Source organism: Physcomitrium patens, chromosome 4 (genome assembly GCF_059467195.1).
Source record: "Physcomitrium patens ecotype Gransden chromosome 4, ASM5946719v1, whole genome shotgun sequence".
In the NCBI taxonomy this organism is placed as follows: Eukaryota; Viridiplantae; Streptophyta; class Bryopsida; order Funariales; family Funariaceae; genus Physcomitrium; species Physcomitrium patens.
Genome location: NC_143413.1, coordinates 8,080,380 through 8,097,665, shown reverse-complemented (window position 1 = coordinate 8,097,665; position 17,286 = coordinate 8,080,380). Strand labels below are relative to the sequence as shown.

General features: G+C 35.9%; 1 protein-coding gene across 1 annotated transcript; it reads left to right on the top strand.

The window, feature by feature from the left end:
- The first annotated feature begins 713 nt into the window (after positions 1-713).
- LOC112281341 (autophagy protein 5) lies at positions 714-4,864 on the top strand. Its single transcript, XM_024517744.3, has 8 exons — positions 714-1,314; positions 2,188-2,312; positions 2,503-2,569; positions 2,786-2,872; positions 3,158-3,245; positions 3,607-3,741; positions 4,151-4,297; positions 4,435-4,864. The coding sequence occupies exons 1-8, from the start codon at positions 1,153-1,155 to the stop codon at positions 4,851-4,853; spliced, it is 1,230 nt and encodes a 409-aa protein (XP_024373512.1). The 5' UTR covers positions 714-1,152; the 3' UTR covers positions 4,854-4,864.
- The last annotated feature ends 12,422 nt before the right edge of the window (positions 4,865-17,286 follow it).

Sequence of the window (17,286 nt, the reverse complement as noted above, 5' to 3'; positions counted from 1 at the left end):
TATTTAATCACTTTCATATTACTCATAGATTCATTGTAAAAAAAATCTCTTAATTTATACTCAAAAGATTGTAGTACATCTTCATCTAATTAAAGAAATTGGACAAATTCACAATCTTTAGCACATTTACCTTGACCTTCATAACCCCCTCCTCCCCCTTCCAAAAAAAATCCCCGAAGTATAACAAAAAATAATAATGAAAACACAAATATTGAACAAAATGTGGTAGAAACTACTTTAAATAGAACCAAAACCTAGAACCCGAACTTATGACCACATATGGAACAATGCTGTTGCTTGCTTGCTTTGCCACACTCAACATAACTTGCAACTCTTGCTCTCTCCACTCGAAGAAGCTTTTGATAGAAATAGGCAGAGAAGGTTTCTGTCTGTCTGTCCTCCACATGGAGTATCAAGCATTCGAGGTGTATCTTCTAATTATTATTATTATTATTATTCATAGGTGATGTTGTGTTTGTATTTGTGTTTTAGGAGGATTGCAATCGCGGTTCTCTGTTAATTCAATTGTGCGCATCAGGTGGAAGATATTCATGCACCATGAATGAATGATCTTCTGTGTTGGACCCTCCGGTTGCGGTAACTGGACAGCGCACGGAATCTAAACTTAGGCAAAGGAAATATATGTGTGAATTTGTAGAGCTATATATATATATATATATATATATATACATAACAGAGGAAGAAGAAGAAGTTTTCACTCGATTTAATTCTGAGCTCGCGTTTGAGTTCATTCTTACATTTAGACTTGTGTTTTATGTGAGTCGCGATAACTTGGGTAGTCGGCAACCATGGGGGAGGTCGAATCTGGGGATTATGTGTCTCACGCATGTGTCTGAATCGTGACTTGGACATGGCGGTACCAACTATGACATGCCTCACATAGTTAAGAGAAGGGAGCTCTGGTAATCTTTTTGCAGGCATCACATCTGTAGTTTGAGTGTTATGGCAATTCGAGTGGGAGCTTAATTCATCAGGAGGTTGAGGTTTTCTGAGGTTGAGTCGGTTTTTTGGGAATTTAGGTCTCGATGGAATTTTGGTTAAGGTAGAATCATCGAAGCTCTTTGGGTTGCGGGCACCGCTGCAGAGTGGATCGTATCGGAGTTGGGTTTTTGGGTGGCGTGTTTGTGAGGAATGGCGCGTGGAGGGAAGCAACAGAAGAAGAAAGTGGAGGAGGTGGATTTCGGTGTGATCACCGCGGAGGCTCGCAAGCAAGTTTGGTCGGGAGCCGTGCCAATACAACTCCACCTTCACCCATCTGAAATCACTGGCTCGCAGGCTCCTTCACCTTTCCTGGTAAAATTCCCTTTTTCTTGATGATTAAGTTTGTGAATCGATTTTTTAAAAACTTTGCGGGATTTCCAGGCTCGCTGATAACTTGGCTGTCCGATCGCTCAATTAGGAGGTGGGTTAATAGAGTACAAGCTGCCACAATGTCAGGATGAGCAAGCGTTCTAAGAAATTGCTTGTGTTTGTCAGAAGTGTCGGTTTGTATACGGAATACATTATGCTGTTAATCAATTGATCGCAAGAGAATGAGATGTAATCAACAAGTGATGTTTATTTGGGAACCATTGAAAAATCTGCGCATATCAGGAGCGTATTTTTCGTTTTCACGGTATACTTTATAACTTATGGATTTTAGGTCCGATGAATACCGCAGGATACTTCATATCGGAATCATTATAGAGATTTTACATGGCGTAAATATTTCAGATCATGTAGGTCCAAAGCTTTGCATCAGTACTATCCAATCGGTACCAAACCCCTAATATTGCTTACACGGTTCATGTGAATAGAGTTCGTAATAACCTTGATTTTGTTTGCTTCTCGCACTGCACTCCTAAAGATTGGGGTACTAACGGTGAGATATCGATGACGTTTGAAATGTAAGGAATTCGCGTGGAGTGATGGCAGCTAATAATTTAAATTTACTGTCTGAAGGCTAGACCTGCGATAATTTCATAAAATCATTTTCGTGGTGTTGAATTAAATGCTAGCTGTCTATCAGCTGAACCTCGGCATCTGAGGCCTGTCCTTTGCGAAAGTAGCCTTCACACATAGCGTGAGATTGGCGTGCTCAGCATTTGGAAACGAGATGTAAATGATAAGCGTTCTGACTAGATAAGAAGTTCGGATGATCGTAAAGGTGCTTGAAATGATTTACAGATGTTGGCACCACGAAATGGTTACCTACCGTTGTTGGAGCCCGAGATTCAACAGCATTTCGCGAAGGCTATACCTTCCAATGCTGATTCCATATGGTTTGACTATCAAGGATTGCCTTTAAAATGGTATGATGCTTGCGACAACTTCTGCTTTACTTTAACTCTTCACCTCATTGATGAAATTCAGTGGCTTGGCATTTTCGACAGCTCTATTAAGAGTATGTGACGATCCTCCGCCATGTACGCGGGTTATCACGAAGTAGCTTGCTTGCATATTGTGAATTTGAAAGCGGGCCTTGTTGCTCGTGTACCATAGGCACATCCCGACGGGTGTATTGTACGATCTACTGGTGGCAGAATTTGAAAGACCATGGAACCTCACGGTATGTGTAGTCTCTATTTGTTTGAAAACTTTTATTCTCAACCTTTCATCTTGACTTGTTTGGTTCCATCACAAGTTAGAAATGAAATGCATCTATTTGGACGATAGAAGCGCAAGTGACATATGTTCTTTGGACCTCACAAAGAAACAAAATAAACTGAGTGTAATGTAAGCTATGTTACCTCTCGCTTGACTTTTCCAGTTAATTTGCGTGCAGTTACATTTTAGGGCGTATCCTGTAGAGGTCTTGACTGTGTGTGAAGATGATGCGGTCAAGTGGAACTTCGTGAACGCCCTTAAAGAGGTGCAAGACCATTTTTTATTTGTTGTTCTCTTTTTTTTGTTTTGTTTTGCTTTGCTTTGTTTCGTTTTTTCTTTGTCTTTTTTCCTTTTTTGTGCTGTGTGCCTTTGTCTAGATCCTCTGTAATACCAAACTCATAAGGAGCAATTTTATTTATTTATTTATTTTAAATTTAACATCTCAAGGTATGTAGGAAAATATTGAATGAACGTAGTATTTCATTAGCTGAGCAGGCTTGTATTTTTGGACGTCTGAAGTTAGGGCTTATTCTTTTGGTTGTTTGGACAGGCATCGTATGTCATGTACGGGAATATAAAGAGCGTAATGAACATTTCGCAGTTAGATCAGGTGGAGCTGTGGCGATGTGTTGTCAAAGGTATGTGAAGTGATTGTTTGCTGTGCTATTCAATGGTAGGGTATACAATCGTATCCAGCTATTTGATTGTAGTCCCGTTTTGAGAGGTGATGATTCAGAATGTACAGTTCAGATTGTCAAATTCATTGGTAAGTGAAAAAAATTGTTGTTTTTTTAAGAAATACTGTGTTCGCAGTTACACAAAAGATAATTGCACCGTGATGTATTTTATGAAATAGGAATTTTTAAGCTTAAACTCTGTACTGTGATACGATTACTGTGATAACCCTACTTCGGTTGTAGGGTTGTTGCTCTTAGATAGTCTTTGTTCTTTGGGAATCCAAGATAAATCAGAAGTAATGTTGCTTTAGTGGAGCTACAGGAGAGCTGGAAGGTTATGATCGAATTGCAGCCCGTTTGAGACCTGGATTTGGTGGTGGAGGAAACTGGGTTCGTGAAATTCTGCTCACCCCAACCTGTGATGATGCTTCGTCCGGTGGTGCATTACTTAGAGCAGGTATCGTGCTTGATTTTGTGGTGCTCTTATGCCATAAAGGCTTTTTGGTAAATCGGAAAAGCGATAACAAGTTTATCAGCACCGCAAACATATAATAGCCAGGTCGAGACCGGTGCATATAGCCAGGTCTTTGCAGATGTCGAGATTCATCGCCCTTGGTTTTCTCCTTCTGCATATGTCTGGTGTTCATCGTTTATAGTCATGATGCGATGAGTTTTCGTGCTCAGACATTGCACATATAAGTGTTGTCATAAAACCTTGAAATTCGGCGGATCCATCGACTGATTTTTCTTGCTTATTATTATTATTATTATTATTATTATTATTAGTTGGTTCATCATGTGATAATGCGCAGTAATATAGTTTCTAAAATCCTCGCCCATATTCCCAACCCTGCAATTGGCAATAGGAAGCGAAAGCGGAAGGCCAAGCAGGGTTCCTATTCGAGTCTACTTGAGGACAGTGGACCGCGACTTAGATGACCTCTTTGATGCTGCACCAGTCTCAAGCTGGGACGAAGTTGTGTACACGACACGCCCCATTGATCTTCGTGGAGGTAATAATTACTCTAATAGGGTGTATCCTTGCCTCATCACCTATTCCTCCCATTACTTTTCGCCAATGACAGTTTTCCTGCCATACATCATACATCTACTGCATGTTGTAAAGATCTTGTTTGTACACTACATCCAGGTAGCATTCTCACTGTACGAGATGCACTATTAAAGATGGTGCCACACCTCTTCACACGCCCCGAAAGTCTGGACGAGTTATCAGTGAAACCAAGAGAAAGCAGTCCAACATCCAAATTAGAGACCGAAGGCCCAACTGATGATAGTGTGTCCCAGGCCATTAGTGATGCCTCTCCAAAAACAGCAGACGAGGAGCCTAGTACGAGCCCTATAGAGCCCGTGGCGGGATTGGGTAGCGCAGCTGGGGAGCCTGATGACCTAGTGCTTGAAGGCATTGTCCGCGTGCAGGGAATAGAGCTTAATCTTGACTTGCCTCTCGAATGGGTTGCCAGGAACCTTTGTGGGCCAGAGAATTTCATTCACCTCATTGTAATATCAAGAAGGGTGACTCTACAGCTACCTTCTAAAGCAATGGAATGACCTTTCCTTTTTATAGTTTCGTGGATTCTCTTCCTCGCCTTTGGCTCGTTTGCTTGGTATTGACCCTTATATATTTCCTTGGATTTTTTTAAAATCTGTATTTTGATTTCTAGATTTGTCCCTTTCGTCATCTGTGTATGCTTTCATGTGTATTCTGCTGTCTTCAATTTTTACATCTATTTAGTTCGGTTTAAGACTGTGTGAAAATATGTAAATGAGGAACGTAAGGCACTGGCTTTGTTGACCAAGTTTGCACAGCTAGAGTATGTCGCACATCAGGACATGGAGAGTTGTAGTTGATGTTCAAGAGCCTTACCACATAAATACATCCAACAGCAGGTGCATTTTCATTTTACTGTATTCTACCAGCGCGTTTCCCTACAACCACAGCTGCCTTCTATCTTGGATCGTACAATTGAGGTCCAAAATGCGCTATTGAGAGCAAAGGACGTGTTGAGAAACGTTTGCCTTGCTATCTTTCCCGCATACGAAGCCAAGTTGCATCCCTCTGAACACACATGTCCACATCTGGATAAGGAACCAGAACGTTGAACGATGGCAAAAATCAACTGTCACCGGTCTCTTGATTGCAAACTGTTTAGGCTTAAACCAAAATTCCCTATCAACTCTTGACAAGGTCCACCACCTCATGTTCACCGTGCCAATTGCTCTGATGTGCAGACGATTCAAGCTGTGCACTTCACGGGGAACCCAGCTCTTCCAAAACTTGCGCCCAAGTGTCAACAAAGAGCAATCAAAACCTGGACTTGAATTTTTCAATAAAAAGATAAAAAGTTTTAAAAAAATATAAAATAAAAATCAGAAAAAACAGGGGCCTCTGTCTCGATGTTGTAATACATTACTACACAATCGTTCCTGTTGCTGAATCCCCTCCCCCCAAGTACATAGCAAGCACCCGTTTCCAGTGCTTATCGTGAAGAACATATGAAGGCAATATGCGATGTATGATTCGGCCTCCCCCCACCCCCTTCCCCTGGGCCAGGTCAAGAGTTTTGAAGCTTTCCACGCAGTAAGACAGATTGATAGACAAACGGGTGAACCATAATGAGCCCCAGCTGCACCTTGTGCTTATCTTTCAACAAGGTCCGTCTCCAGTTCTAAGAAAATTGCTCCCATATGCAGCGGGCAGTAGTTTGTTGCTGTAGGCAACTCATTGGAATCGTAGGCATGTATGTCCCGGGGGGGGTTCTTTTCCTCTCTTTCTCTATCCCTCCATAGTAATTTATATTCTTGTCTTCTTCGAGCTGCCCATGAGTATACATATTTCCAAAAAAAAACGATGCTTCGAATGCTGAGCTCGATCCATGCGCACATTACACATGAAGGGCCTGGATTGAAGCAAATCTCACAAAGTGCGTAAGAATTTTGGTGTGAACACTCAACAATTTCTTCACAAATGGGTACAACCTTCGGCAACAGAAGGAAAAACACTCTCACTTTCTCTCTCTCTTTTTATATATATATATATATATATATATAAACTCACACCGTTGCAGTTGACTTTTAACCCTCCAGCAATTACCTAGAAAACAGCATCAGAAAGTTACCAGACATTGTCTCGGAATATTCCTAACTGCCCGAACGAGTCTGTGTTAGCCAAGTTTGAATCGGTTCAACTGGGGTGGGAAAAAAACCCAGCTCCCTTTTCACACGATCGGCACAGACTAAAATAGTGTGAGGTCAGTTGACTCAGCACAAGGGAGAGGACGACAGTTCCCACGTGCAATGCACCTATCGATGGAGAGCGAGAGAGGGGATCTCCGTCCTAATGTGTGATGAATGAATTCCGTTACTTGGATGTGGATGAAGATGGCTGTGTGTGTGTGTTGTTTTTGTTCTCTTTGTAGAGAATGGGGGCGAGTGACGCCGCCAAGCGGCCTGATTGCCTCAACAGCAAACATTACATAATTGACAAAAAGGAGGTGGGTGCGCATATTCAAATCCTATCTGGAAGGGGAGACCAAATCAAGGCGTTCCAAGTGGATGAAGCAAAGGGGGAGAGTTAGTTGGGAATATTCGCAGACAAAGAGCACTGGCCCCATTGGGTGGCAGCGAAGCATAAATAGAAAAGTGGAGAATATCAGAGCCATGATTCCAGCAAAGGAGAAGCAGACAGACTCAGCAGGACCCCCTCCCCCTTTTGCCAGGCTTCACCTCCCTCCTTGCCACACATTCACTGAAACACATCATTTATAAATACACTCACTATTATTGTTTAATTTTTGAAAACATAAATATGAATATATTTTTTACAAACGCATGTGTGTCTGTGGTGGTTGTTCAAATAGAGGAGCTAAAACTCCACACAAATCTTAACTGTTGTGTGGAACATGTCATAAATTTTGAGATCTCTGTTGGCCAGGTACTTCCATGTTTTTGTTTATGTGTGAATGTGTGATGTTATTGTTTTTATTGTTTTTATTTTTTTATTCATTATTCTCTTGACAAGTGTGAAGAGGTCATATGGTTTGCAAATATTTATTGTCCCTCATTCCAGTTGAACCTGCCCTTTCATGACCCAAAAGTTTTGAGATCATAAACACATTCTGCTGTTTTTTTCTTTTCTGATGATGGACCTTTCATCCTTCCCGATGCTGCTGTTGTGATTCAATTGGCGTCAGAGCCCCCCACAAAACATGCAGAATCTCAACACAGTTGGCTGTAATTGGCTGGCCCACAGTGGCTAAGAATGAGGGACTGCAGAACTCTCCCCCTAGTGCTGATGAGCTTCATGTAGTACCCATAGCAGTCAGATTAGTCAAAACTCATGATAATAACAATTATAAAGGATGCCTAAACCCAATGCAGTTAATGCATTAAAAAAACATGAATGGGCACAGTGAGTGAGAATTTTGTTGGTATTTGAAGCCTCTGCTCTGCGGGATTTAAACTTAGACAGTGCTGCCCTTGGGTGGTACAATTGAGCTTACTGCAAAATATAAACAAGGAAATTTAATTGTTTAAAAGATTAAAAAAATGATAATATCAATGAAAGAGGGATTGGAGTTTGAACTCAGCATTCCTTCCACTACACTCAATTACTTGTCCAAAACAAGTAATCAACTGGTCACTCTATGTGACAAATGATTTGGTTCAAACATGGTTTAGCTCAAATAGTGGAACATATATATATATATATATATATATATTTGTATACTTACACACAGACAAATCCCTTTGTAAATTGACATGCTTGATGGGAAAAAATAATATCACCCAATATAGGGTACCAAGTTACTGAAATAGGGTTATGGTAGAAATATTGAATTATCCCCATAGAATGGACTTGGTGGGAGCAAATAATATTAGGTTACAAAATATTGAGTTATAGAGAGATCATTATGTATGTCTCTAATTTCTTGCAAACAACATTGGATGATTGGCTACGACAAATTTTTATAACTTGATAAATTATTTAAAAAATATATTAAGTAATAATTGATATTAATATTGAGTTACCACCATAAAATGGACTGAGTGGGGACAAAGAATATCAAGTAGCAAAAATGATCAAATTATAGAATATTAAGATATAGAGAGATTATATATATATATATATATATATATAGAATTCAAATCAAAATAAGTCTTCAGAGAGGTAAACAAACCCTTGTGAGCTTCAATTAAAGTATACATGTATGGAAATAAATTTTTTATGAAGATAAATCCAAAGTAAAAATAAATAAATAAATAAATAAATAAATGAATAAAAATAAAAATAATTTTTTTTGGAAAACCTTACAGCGTCAACAATATATGTATATTCTTATACTTATACTTCAGAGAAATTTGTGTAAAATATGTTTATTCTTCTAGTGTTTTTTTTAAAGTCAATGACACAGATTTTCTCTTGTATGTATGTATATATGCATAAATATAACAACTTCGGTATAAGATAAAGATACAAAGAAGTCTTTTCATTGGCCAATCATAGATAAACAAGTGAATGCATGAATGGATGAATGACAATACCGGATATTGCAGTGCCCAGCATATGAATGGTACTGGTTTCCCACAATACATATATATATATATATATATATAAATATAAATACACATATACACCAACTTAGAAGATACAAGAGATTTTGAGGGAGTTACTCTCTAAACATGGAAATTTTTTAGTGGCTGAGTTCTGGCAATGATGGACTTTTCCTCTAATCCTTTATAGATGCCAAATTACATTGCTATTATGCCTGCCTCAGTCATCAACACAGTTTTATGTTGGCCAATGCAGCAGGCTGTGCATAGGCTCTTAGATAGAACAAGCACACAGTTGAGAAGTTGCAGTGTGTGTTAATAAAAAGGATGTGTGTTGTCTTGGTGAGAAGGTTGTTTAGGATTCAATTTCTTCTCTAAGGCAGCAATGGCTGTATATAATTGGATAGTCTTAATATTAAAGGAAAAAAACTTGACATTTGATTACTTCAGAATTTGGATACCAAATGTTACAAAATAAGAATTGTAGTGTTTGGTGGCAGAAAAATATGACATGGTAAAACTTCTGTAGTGACTTTGTGGAAAAAGCATTGCTTCTCATCAAAAAAAGATTTCTAAAATAAGAATCATTCCATGTAAAAACTACTGATTTATTTATTTTTTTGTTTGTTTGTGTTTTTTAAAATATAACAACAACAACAACAACAACAACAACCTTTAGATTGAGAACTGCTTTGTTCCAATCTCTGTATTGGGTACAAAAGTCACCACAGAATGCTTAGCATTCTGAACAGTGTCAGGCAGTGCTGGTTTTTCCTCTACATTATTTTTAATTGTGGTTATTAAGGCTTCTACAAGTAATGGTAGAAGAAAAAGACAGATTCTCTCTTCATTGAATGTGCAGAACCTTCTATGCATGCCTGTGATTGAGGCTCTCGCTCATTGTTTAGTTCCTTTCAGATGATCACTATTTCCTTTAAATAGAAAAAATAATATGGTTTTCAGCAGGTGACTCTAGTTGAGCTTTGGAGAAGTTTCTAGAAACTTAACCAACACCACCCCCCAACAAAGGGAATAAGTAGGACTCAAAAGAGTGCCAGCCAAGTAACCAAGGCCATTGATTTCTTCAATTCAATGCAATGCCAATATATTAGTAATAAATTTCCCATGAAGCAGGGTGCCCAATATTGTATTCACATAACTTGTTTGTCAAGCATCTCTTTTTGCACTAAATCCTCTACATGTGCAATAATGTACTCACCTAATGCCATGCTTGGACAATTGTAAGACAATGCTTGCAGCCAAACAAAGCTTAAGTAACACATTTGCCTTTATAAAATCCATGGTTACTTGCAAGCATTACAGAGAGCAGAAGAAGGGGCTAGGCAATGTTAATGCTAAGGCAAGTTCCCAAGTAGAATAGGCTCTCTAAGCCTGTTGTAGAATTAAGGCTTTTCCTATTTGCTATGGCTTGGTTTACACTAGACTTTCTGGCAGACTTTGTCTCCAGCCTTGCATTAGACTTATGGAATTGTTCCCTTGTATTGTGGAACTGTCCTCCACCTAACCCAAGAGGCATGTAGTGTTTATTGCTGAGCAGCATTCCGCACAGAAAAGGGCAGTGGGAAAGATGGGAAATGGCCATTGGCCCCTGTGTCATGGGATGGAATCTACATCCTGAAGTGGGGTTTTGACAACAAGCTTTACCTATTTCTTTTTCTTTTCCTCTCTCTTTCTTTCTCACTCCTTCTTATTCTTTTCATTACTTTTTTCATGTTTTCATTTTCTATCATTTCCTTACATTTCTTGCCACTTCTGTTTTGGTTTCTATATAACTATTGACCTAGGTGAATATGGGTGTGAATGAAAATGCCATCCATTGCTTTCTTTTTGTAGTGAAGTGCATGTCTCAACCAACAACAACTCAGTCCTTGCTTCTACTTCTACTCATCTTGCAAAATCCAAAAATTTCATACTTGGGCTATAAAATGTGAAGTTGGATGCCTTCTCCAATATAGTTGAAATGCATAGCTTCTATGATTTCAAGCTCCACTCCAATATGTCACTTCTTTCTACACCCAAAACTTCAACTGGTCTCAGGCACCATGAGACATTGAAAGGCCTGGCATGGAGGGACTCAATGGCCAATTGTAGAGATGACTAAAGGCCATTTATAGGGACAGTTAAAACCCAATAGTAAAATTGCTAAAAAAGTTAAGGGCATGTTTGGAGTTTGTAAAAAGGACTACCAATAGGTCTCCCAACACATGACAAATCCATAGCAATTCACCTCACCAAAAAGTTTCCAAGTATTGTGGGGTAGTAGAGGAGAATAATGTATTAGGGAATATGATATACAAAAACAGAAAAATGATCAGCAAGTGCGACAAGTAAAGTGAACATGACTTGTATGAAAAGATCAAAGAATGCAACTTTTTCTGTGTAATTATATATATATATATATATATATCCTTGTTCCCAAAAAGAAACTATTGCTAGGACCTCTCTTGTTCAGCTTTCATTTAAAATTTTTAAGTCCAAAATCTCAGAAGGAGTTACTGAATGATCAATCTACCAGAAGGGAAATTTGACAGTATATAAAGTTCATCAACATATTTTCCTTGTTTAACTCTTGTGCAGAAACATGTTCTAGCTCAAACATGCTCCATTGAATCTTATGGCAACAAGTCAGCAATAAGTCATTGTTAACATTTGGTACATGAAAAAGAGGAAACTAGAAAGAAGTTATTGGAAAAATCACCACTGGTTACAATAATACCTATGAAGCTCACTCACATCAAAGACCACTTTAATCCCTTACTTAAGTGTAAGAAATAACATGTCCTCAATCTTAGCATAATCAGTTGCACACTTTTTCCAATTTCAATCTTAAATCACTGATAATTAACCACATAATCTATAACAGTATCATGCATGTTAACTCTACAACCTTGTGATATTATTGACATCAGCTCACATTTTCATCATGTGCAGTATTATTACAATTTCACCTCTTTGTTACATCCATATAAACTATGATAGTTAAACCAACAGGAGACATGATGTGATGATATAAATGTTTTATAGAGTATGTTTGCATGTATGTATGTATAATTAAAAAGTTATGGCTTGAGATTGAACAATCAAAACAAAGATCAAGTATTTAATTGTATATATATATATATATATATATATATATGTTTTTTTTTTTTTTTTTTTTTTGTCCTTTTTTTGGAGGCCAAGAGTGTGCTTTTTTCTTAATTTTTTGCATTGGCATTACTTAAAGTCATGTTTCTTTTATGAATAGTAATGCAAATTTGGTCTGACATGCATATAATTATCTTCTAGATTTCTTAGTTAAAAAACAAATATACACACAAGTGTTCAAATATGGATTCAATCTTTCGAACCATGGAAATAAGTTTGGGATTAAATTAGGGCAGAAAAGAGTTAATATTGACTTATATGGGAGAGAGGGTTGGTCGTTTTTTCTTGGCATGCAAAATTGGAAGAGAAGCTAACATTAGTGGCCTTAGTGTATACTTGAAACAATAAAAGTAATGTTACATTATTCCATTGTTTTTGGAAATATCATGTACCCAAGTGAGTATGGCAATAGGACACCAATGTGTTACACTAACTAAGTAAAAGAATGGCAAAGAGCTCGTCCTTGCCCTAAATTAGATCAAGAACAAGCAACCCTTGGTGATAAGTTCACCCAAGTCAAGGATATGACTTCTAGGAATAACACAATGCCATAATTTTCACCAGATTTTTTTTTAAAATGGAATTAATCATGTAGGATCACCAAATATACTAAGTTAAAACCAGGTTACATACAACTAATAATAATTAAAATCCATTAATGACTCCCAAAATCTTTTGAGTTTTATGTAAGAAACTTTCAGAATTCCAAAGTGTAACTTTCACCAAACCCTAATAACGCCAGGGAGTCCTGGTTACCGACCTCCAGCTCAGCGTCGCTCTTCGTTGAAGACGCTCCACCAAGTCGTGTCATGTGAAAACGACCCAGTCCACGTGTACAGTCCGATGAAATGCCAGCTAGGACTGTGGGAGGGGCCCCACATGGGAGACAGTGATTGGGCACGCAGGGAAAGGAGGGACCCGTGAGTTGGAGGGGAATTAATCTGAGCTGGCACCTCCAGGTATGTGACCTGTCTCCTCCAGCAAGGACGGGAAATCCATTTCAGTTTCATTTCCATTCTTCTATTTGTGTTCCCTCCCTTTTCACAGGGCGCCACAGTCAAATCCATGCCCATCGTTAACACATGGCGTAGTCCACATTTATGCCCCCCTTTGTCCCACGTGGCGGTTCACGTCGCTCTCACCTCATCAGTTCCGTTTCCTTCCTTTTCCCTTTAGACTCTCTGAGTCTATTTGAACGGGTTTAGCCAACCACGTGTCGCCAGCTCGCCAGAACCCCTCATTCCTACGTGGCTATTACTATATAGTTTTTTTATTGTTTTGTTTTGGTTTTTGTTTTGGTTTTTTTTTGGTTTTTTTTTTTTTTTTTTTTTTTTTTTGCTGTGAAAAGCCTCATGCCTTTTGAAGAAGAAATTGCAGTGTATCGTAATACTTGTGCTAAAGTTTCGATTAGTTATTCTTTGCGGCAGAAATTTAGGATCAATATGATTAGGAAATTACTTTTTTTCCCTTTCAGGATGCTAATTTTGAATTTCTCAAATTCGATTTCTTTTGTAAAAATAAAATGAAGCAAATTAAATTTGTGCTTTGAAGATTATTAAACATAAATATTAAGAAAGATACAATGCATAGATGAAATTAAGAAAGTGTCTTACACTTAGAATGATGGAAAATTCTTGAATTCATATCACTTGTATATTACAAACAAATCATACTATCAATATTACATATCTATATATATATATATATATATATATATAAAGAGAGAGAGAAAATAAATGGTTTTAAGTCTTTATTATATTTTGTCAATTGTATCAAATTATATATATATATATATATATATATTTATAGTTGAGGTGCTTCCTAAAAACTTCTTTATAACATTTAAAAACAAATTGATGTCAAAGAAACTTGCTTTAGTAATTCCACAAACAAATAGTTAGAAGGAATGGATAATTTGTCATTCTACATATCTTATTCGATCTAAATATACTCTTATTAAAGGGGGGCATAAATAATAAATGCTACATATCCCATTAATAATTACTCTTGTATAAATAATAATAAATGCTACATATTACTCTTGTATAAATAATATGCTATATATAACTCTTGTATAAATAATTATTAATAAAGGTATTCTTATTCATAAATGCTACATATCTTATTAGATCTAATAAGATAAGTAATTCTTATTAAAGTCATTGCAAATTTTGTAATTTGTTTTAGTCTTATCTATTTTTTTAGTTTGCAACCTACTTGTGTTTTAGGATATAAAAACTTTCTAATGTCATATACAAAAGAAATTGTCATAGATATATAATTAATTTCTTTTCCATGATTTTTTAGAGTGTTTTTTTTAATCTTATAGAATATTTGATGGGTTTTTGTAGATCTTTAGAAACCTCTTTAGTATTCTAGAATATTAAAAATTATTCTAAAATCTTCTATAGTTGTATAAAAGTTTTAAGAACTTTGGATGAGTTAATAATAGTTTTTATAGAAGATTTTTCAGATTTCTAAAAATAAATATAGATTTAAAATCTTCCATAGGAGTTTTCAGAAGACATTATTACTCTTGTATAAATAAGAAAGCAAGACAAGATGTGTCTTATATATATATATATATATATATGTGTGTGTGTGTGTGTGTGTGCAATTAAAGATTTACAGAAATTGAAATTGACCCTTAAAAGAATAAGATTAAAAATCAAATAAAAGTTGTTACTTCACAACAAAGAATCATAATACTTAATTTTCAAATAACTTTCTTATAAGAAGAAATATTTAGATTTAATTATTGAAATTTCTTATTTTTCTTATTATATCCTTTAAGCTATCTTAATTGAGTCACTTAAGAATCATATATATATATATATATATATATATATATGTATATAATTGGCATTATATTAGCTTGATTTTAAACTTGTTTGAAAAAAATTATAATCTTTTTGAATATATTTTAAGCATTCTTGATATAATTTGAGATAATTTTGAAGACTTATATAGATAATAAGTTGGAAAAAGAAAAAAAAAATTGTCTAAAAAAAAGGGGAAAAAAAAGAAAAAAGAAATAAAAAATTTACTTTAATATGTGCAATTGAGTTTTAATAACTTGCATGAATCAAAAATTAGAAGCTGTAAAATAACCTCAATAGTATATATAAGGAAAATATTAAACTCATCCACCTATATCTTAAATTGATCCACGGACAAAAATTACAATTGGTACCTCTGCTAGAATTTTTGTTAATTATATTCATCATTTAGCATCATCAATAACTTTTCTTTTCACCATACTTTTCATACTGATTTTTTTTCAAAATTTACCTCTAATGCGACTTTAACTTCCCTGTAATGTATAATTGTCTTTGTGTTGCTTGTTTTTACCTTCATAGCTAACCTCTTACACTCAAATTCCTTCTAGTAAGTGCTTTGCATCATATTCATGGGAAACAATCCAATACACCAATGTTGCCAATTTACTCTATTTCAATCTTTTCCCACCTTTCACCACCACCAAACATAATACAAGGAGTTCCATTTTCTACCTCTCTCACCTCCTTGGAGAATTAATACATCATTGAGTGCAAAATTGAGGAATTAGTAAGGGAGTATAAAGTCCTAAGCAGTATGTGAGCAAACTAGAGTAGAGATGTGTGGGTTGATTTAAATTTTTGGTGGGTCGATTTAATATATATATATATATATATATATGTCTTGAAGATAATATGAAGGATATTATTATTATTATTATTATTATTATTTTATAGAATATATTTAGATTTTCAGAATGTCAAGTTAGAAGACCTTTATAAAATCTTAAGATTCCAAAGTTAAATTTTTGTTGGCGCAGTTGTTAAATAGATGCAATAATTATTGTAATTGTTTTCTGATAAGTGTCTTTGAAATAAAGTAGACTTTCTAATTGCTAGAGACAACCTTGTTATGAGCACCTTTGGCATATATAACCCTTCAAGAAAATACTAGAGCCTGGGTCAGACTATATTTATCCATTTAAAATATTTTATAGATTTTTAAAGATACTATAGGACCTAGTTGTTCTTGTATGAATAAGAGGGCAAAACAAGGTCTTCATTACTCTTGCCAGGTCAAATTTTGGTATAATCTAAAATTTGTCTTGTTCTTAGTTTGTATCAAGTTATGTTTCTAATCTAGTATTTTATTTCTCTTGGGCATAAATGATGAAGTTTACTTCACCTTGCATCTTATATAGATAATGAAATAGAAAATTATTTAGCTATATATGGATACGTTCAAAAAATTAATAGCATTGTATAAAATTGTAATTACCAATGTTATTTTTTACTTTAAACAAAATTTCCTATAAAAACAAGGTAGACTAAGACAATTTATTAATCTAGAATCACGTATGTCATTATTCTTTCTACATATTTTTATATTATTTTATATCACATACAGAATTACTATTACCACTGTTACTGTTATTCTTTTTCTAAAATTGAGTTATCAAAGAAAAAAGGAACGCATAAACACTTTATATTTCAATGATATAGAAACTATGCATTGTAGCTGACCATTGAAATGTTACGAATATATATATATATATATATATAGAAAGACAGATTATTGCATATAGTTTTTTAATATCTAAGTTGATTTTTCAACAAAAAAAACTGTTGAAAAGCTAACATACGTATCATGCAACATAAGTGTACAACAAATATCTCTGTTGATGAATATGAAGTGAAATCTTCAATCCATCCATCTCATAGCTATTAATTGATCGATTGGTTGGATGAATCGTTTCTTTGTCTCCTCCTTCACCTTTATTCTTCCACTTTCTGTCTTCTGTCGCTCCTTTCCCTTCTTTTTTTTGTTCTTGTCCCTTTTCGCGAGGAGAATAGAGAGTTAACTAACACTTGGAGCTGGAATGGGAGGACATGGTGATGTTTTTTACAGACTAAGTAGAGGGTTATAATTGTTCATATGATTAACATTTAACAATAATTTATTATATTCTTCGGTGTTCTTATTCTTCTGTTGTTGAGCAAGCGTGGTCCTGAAGCAAGCTCTCAGTTCGCCTCGACTAGAAGCGCATGCTGGAGCTGAGGCTCTCCTGCTGCCACCACCACCACCCCATTGGCAGGCAGAAGACTGTCTCCACGTTTGTCTACCACCAGTTGGATCGGTAAAAATAATAACCAAATTATCTAAATAAATCCCCAACCCCCGCCTCCCCCACTTCCCTAGTATTACTCAGTACCCTCCTCTTCAACATGGGGGAGTTATTTCGGGTTGGACCTGCCCCCAGCAATGAATC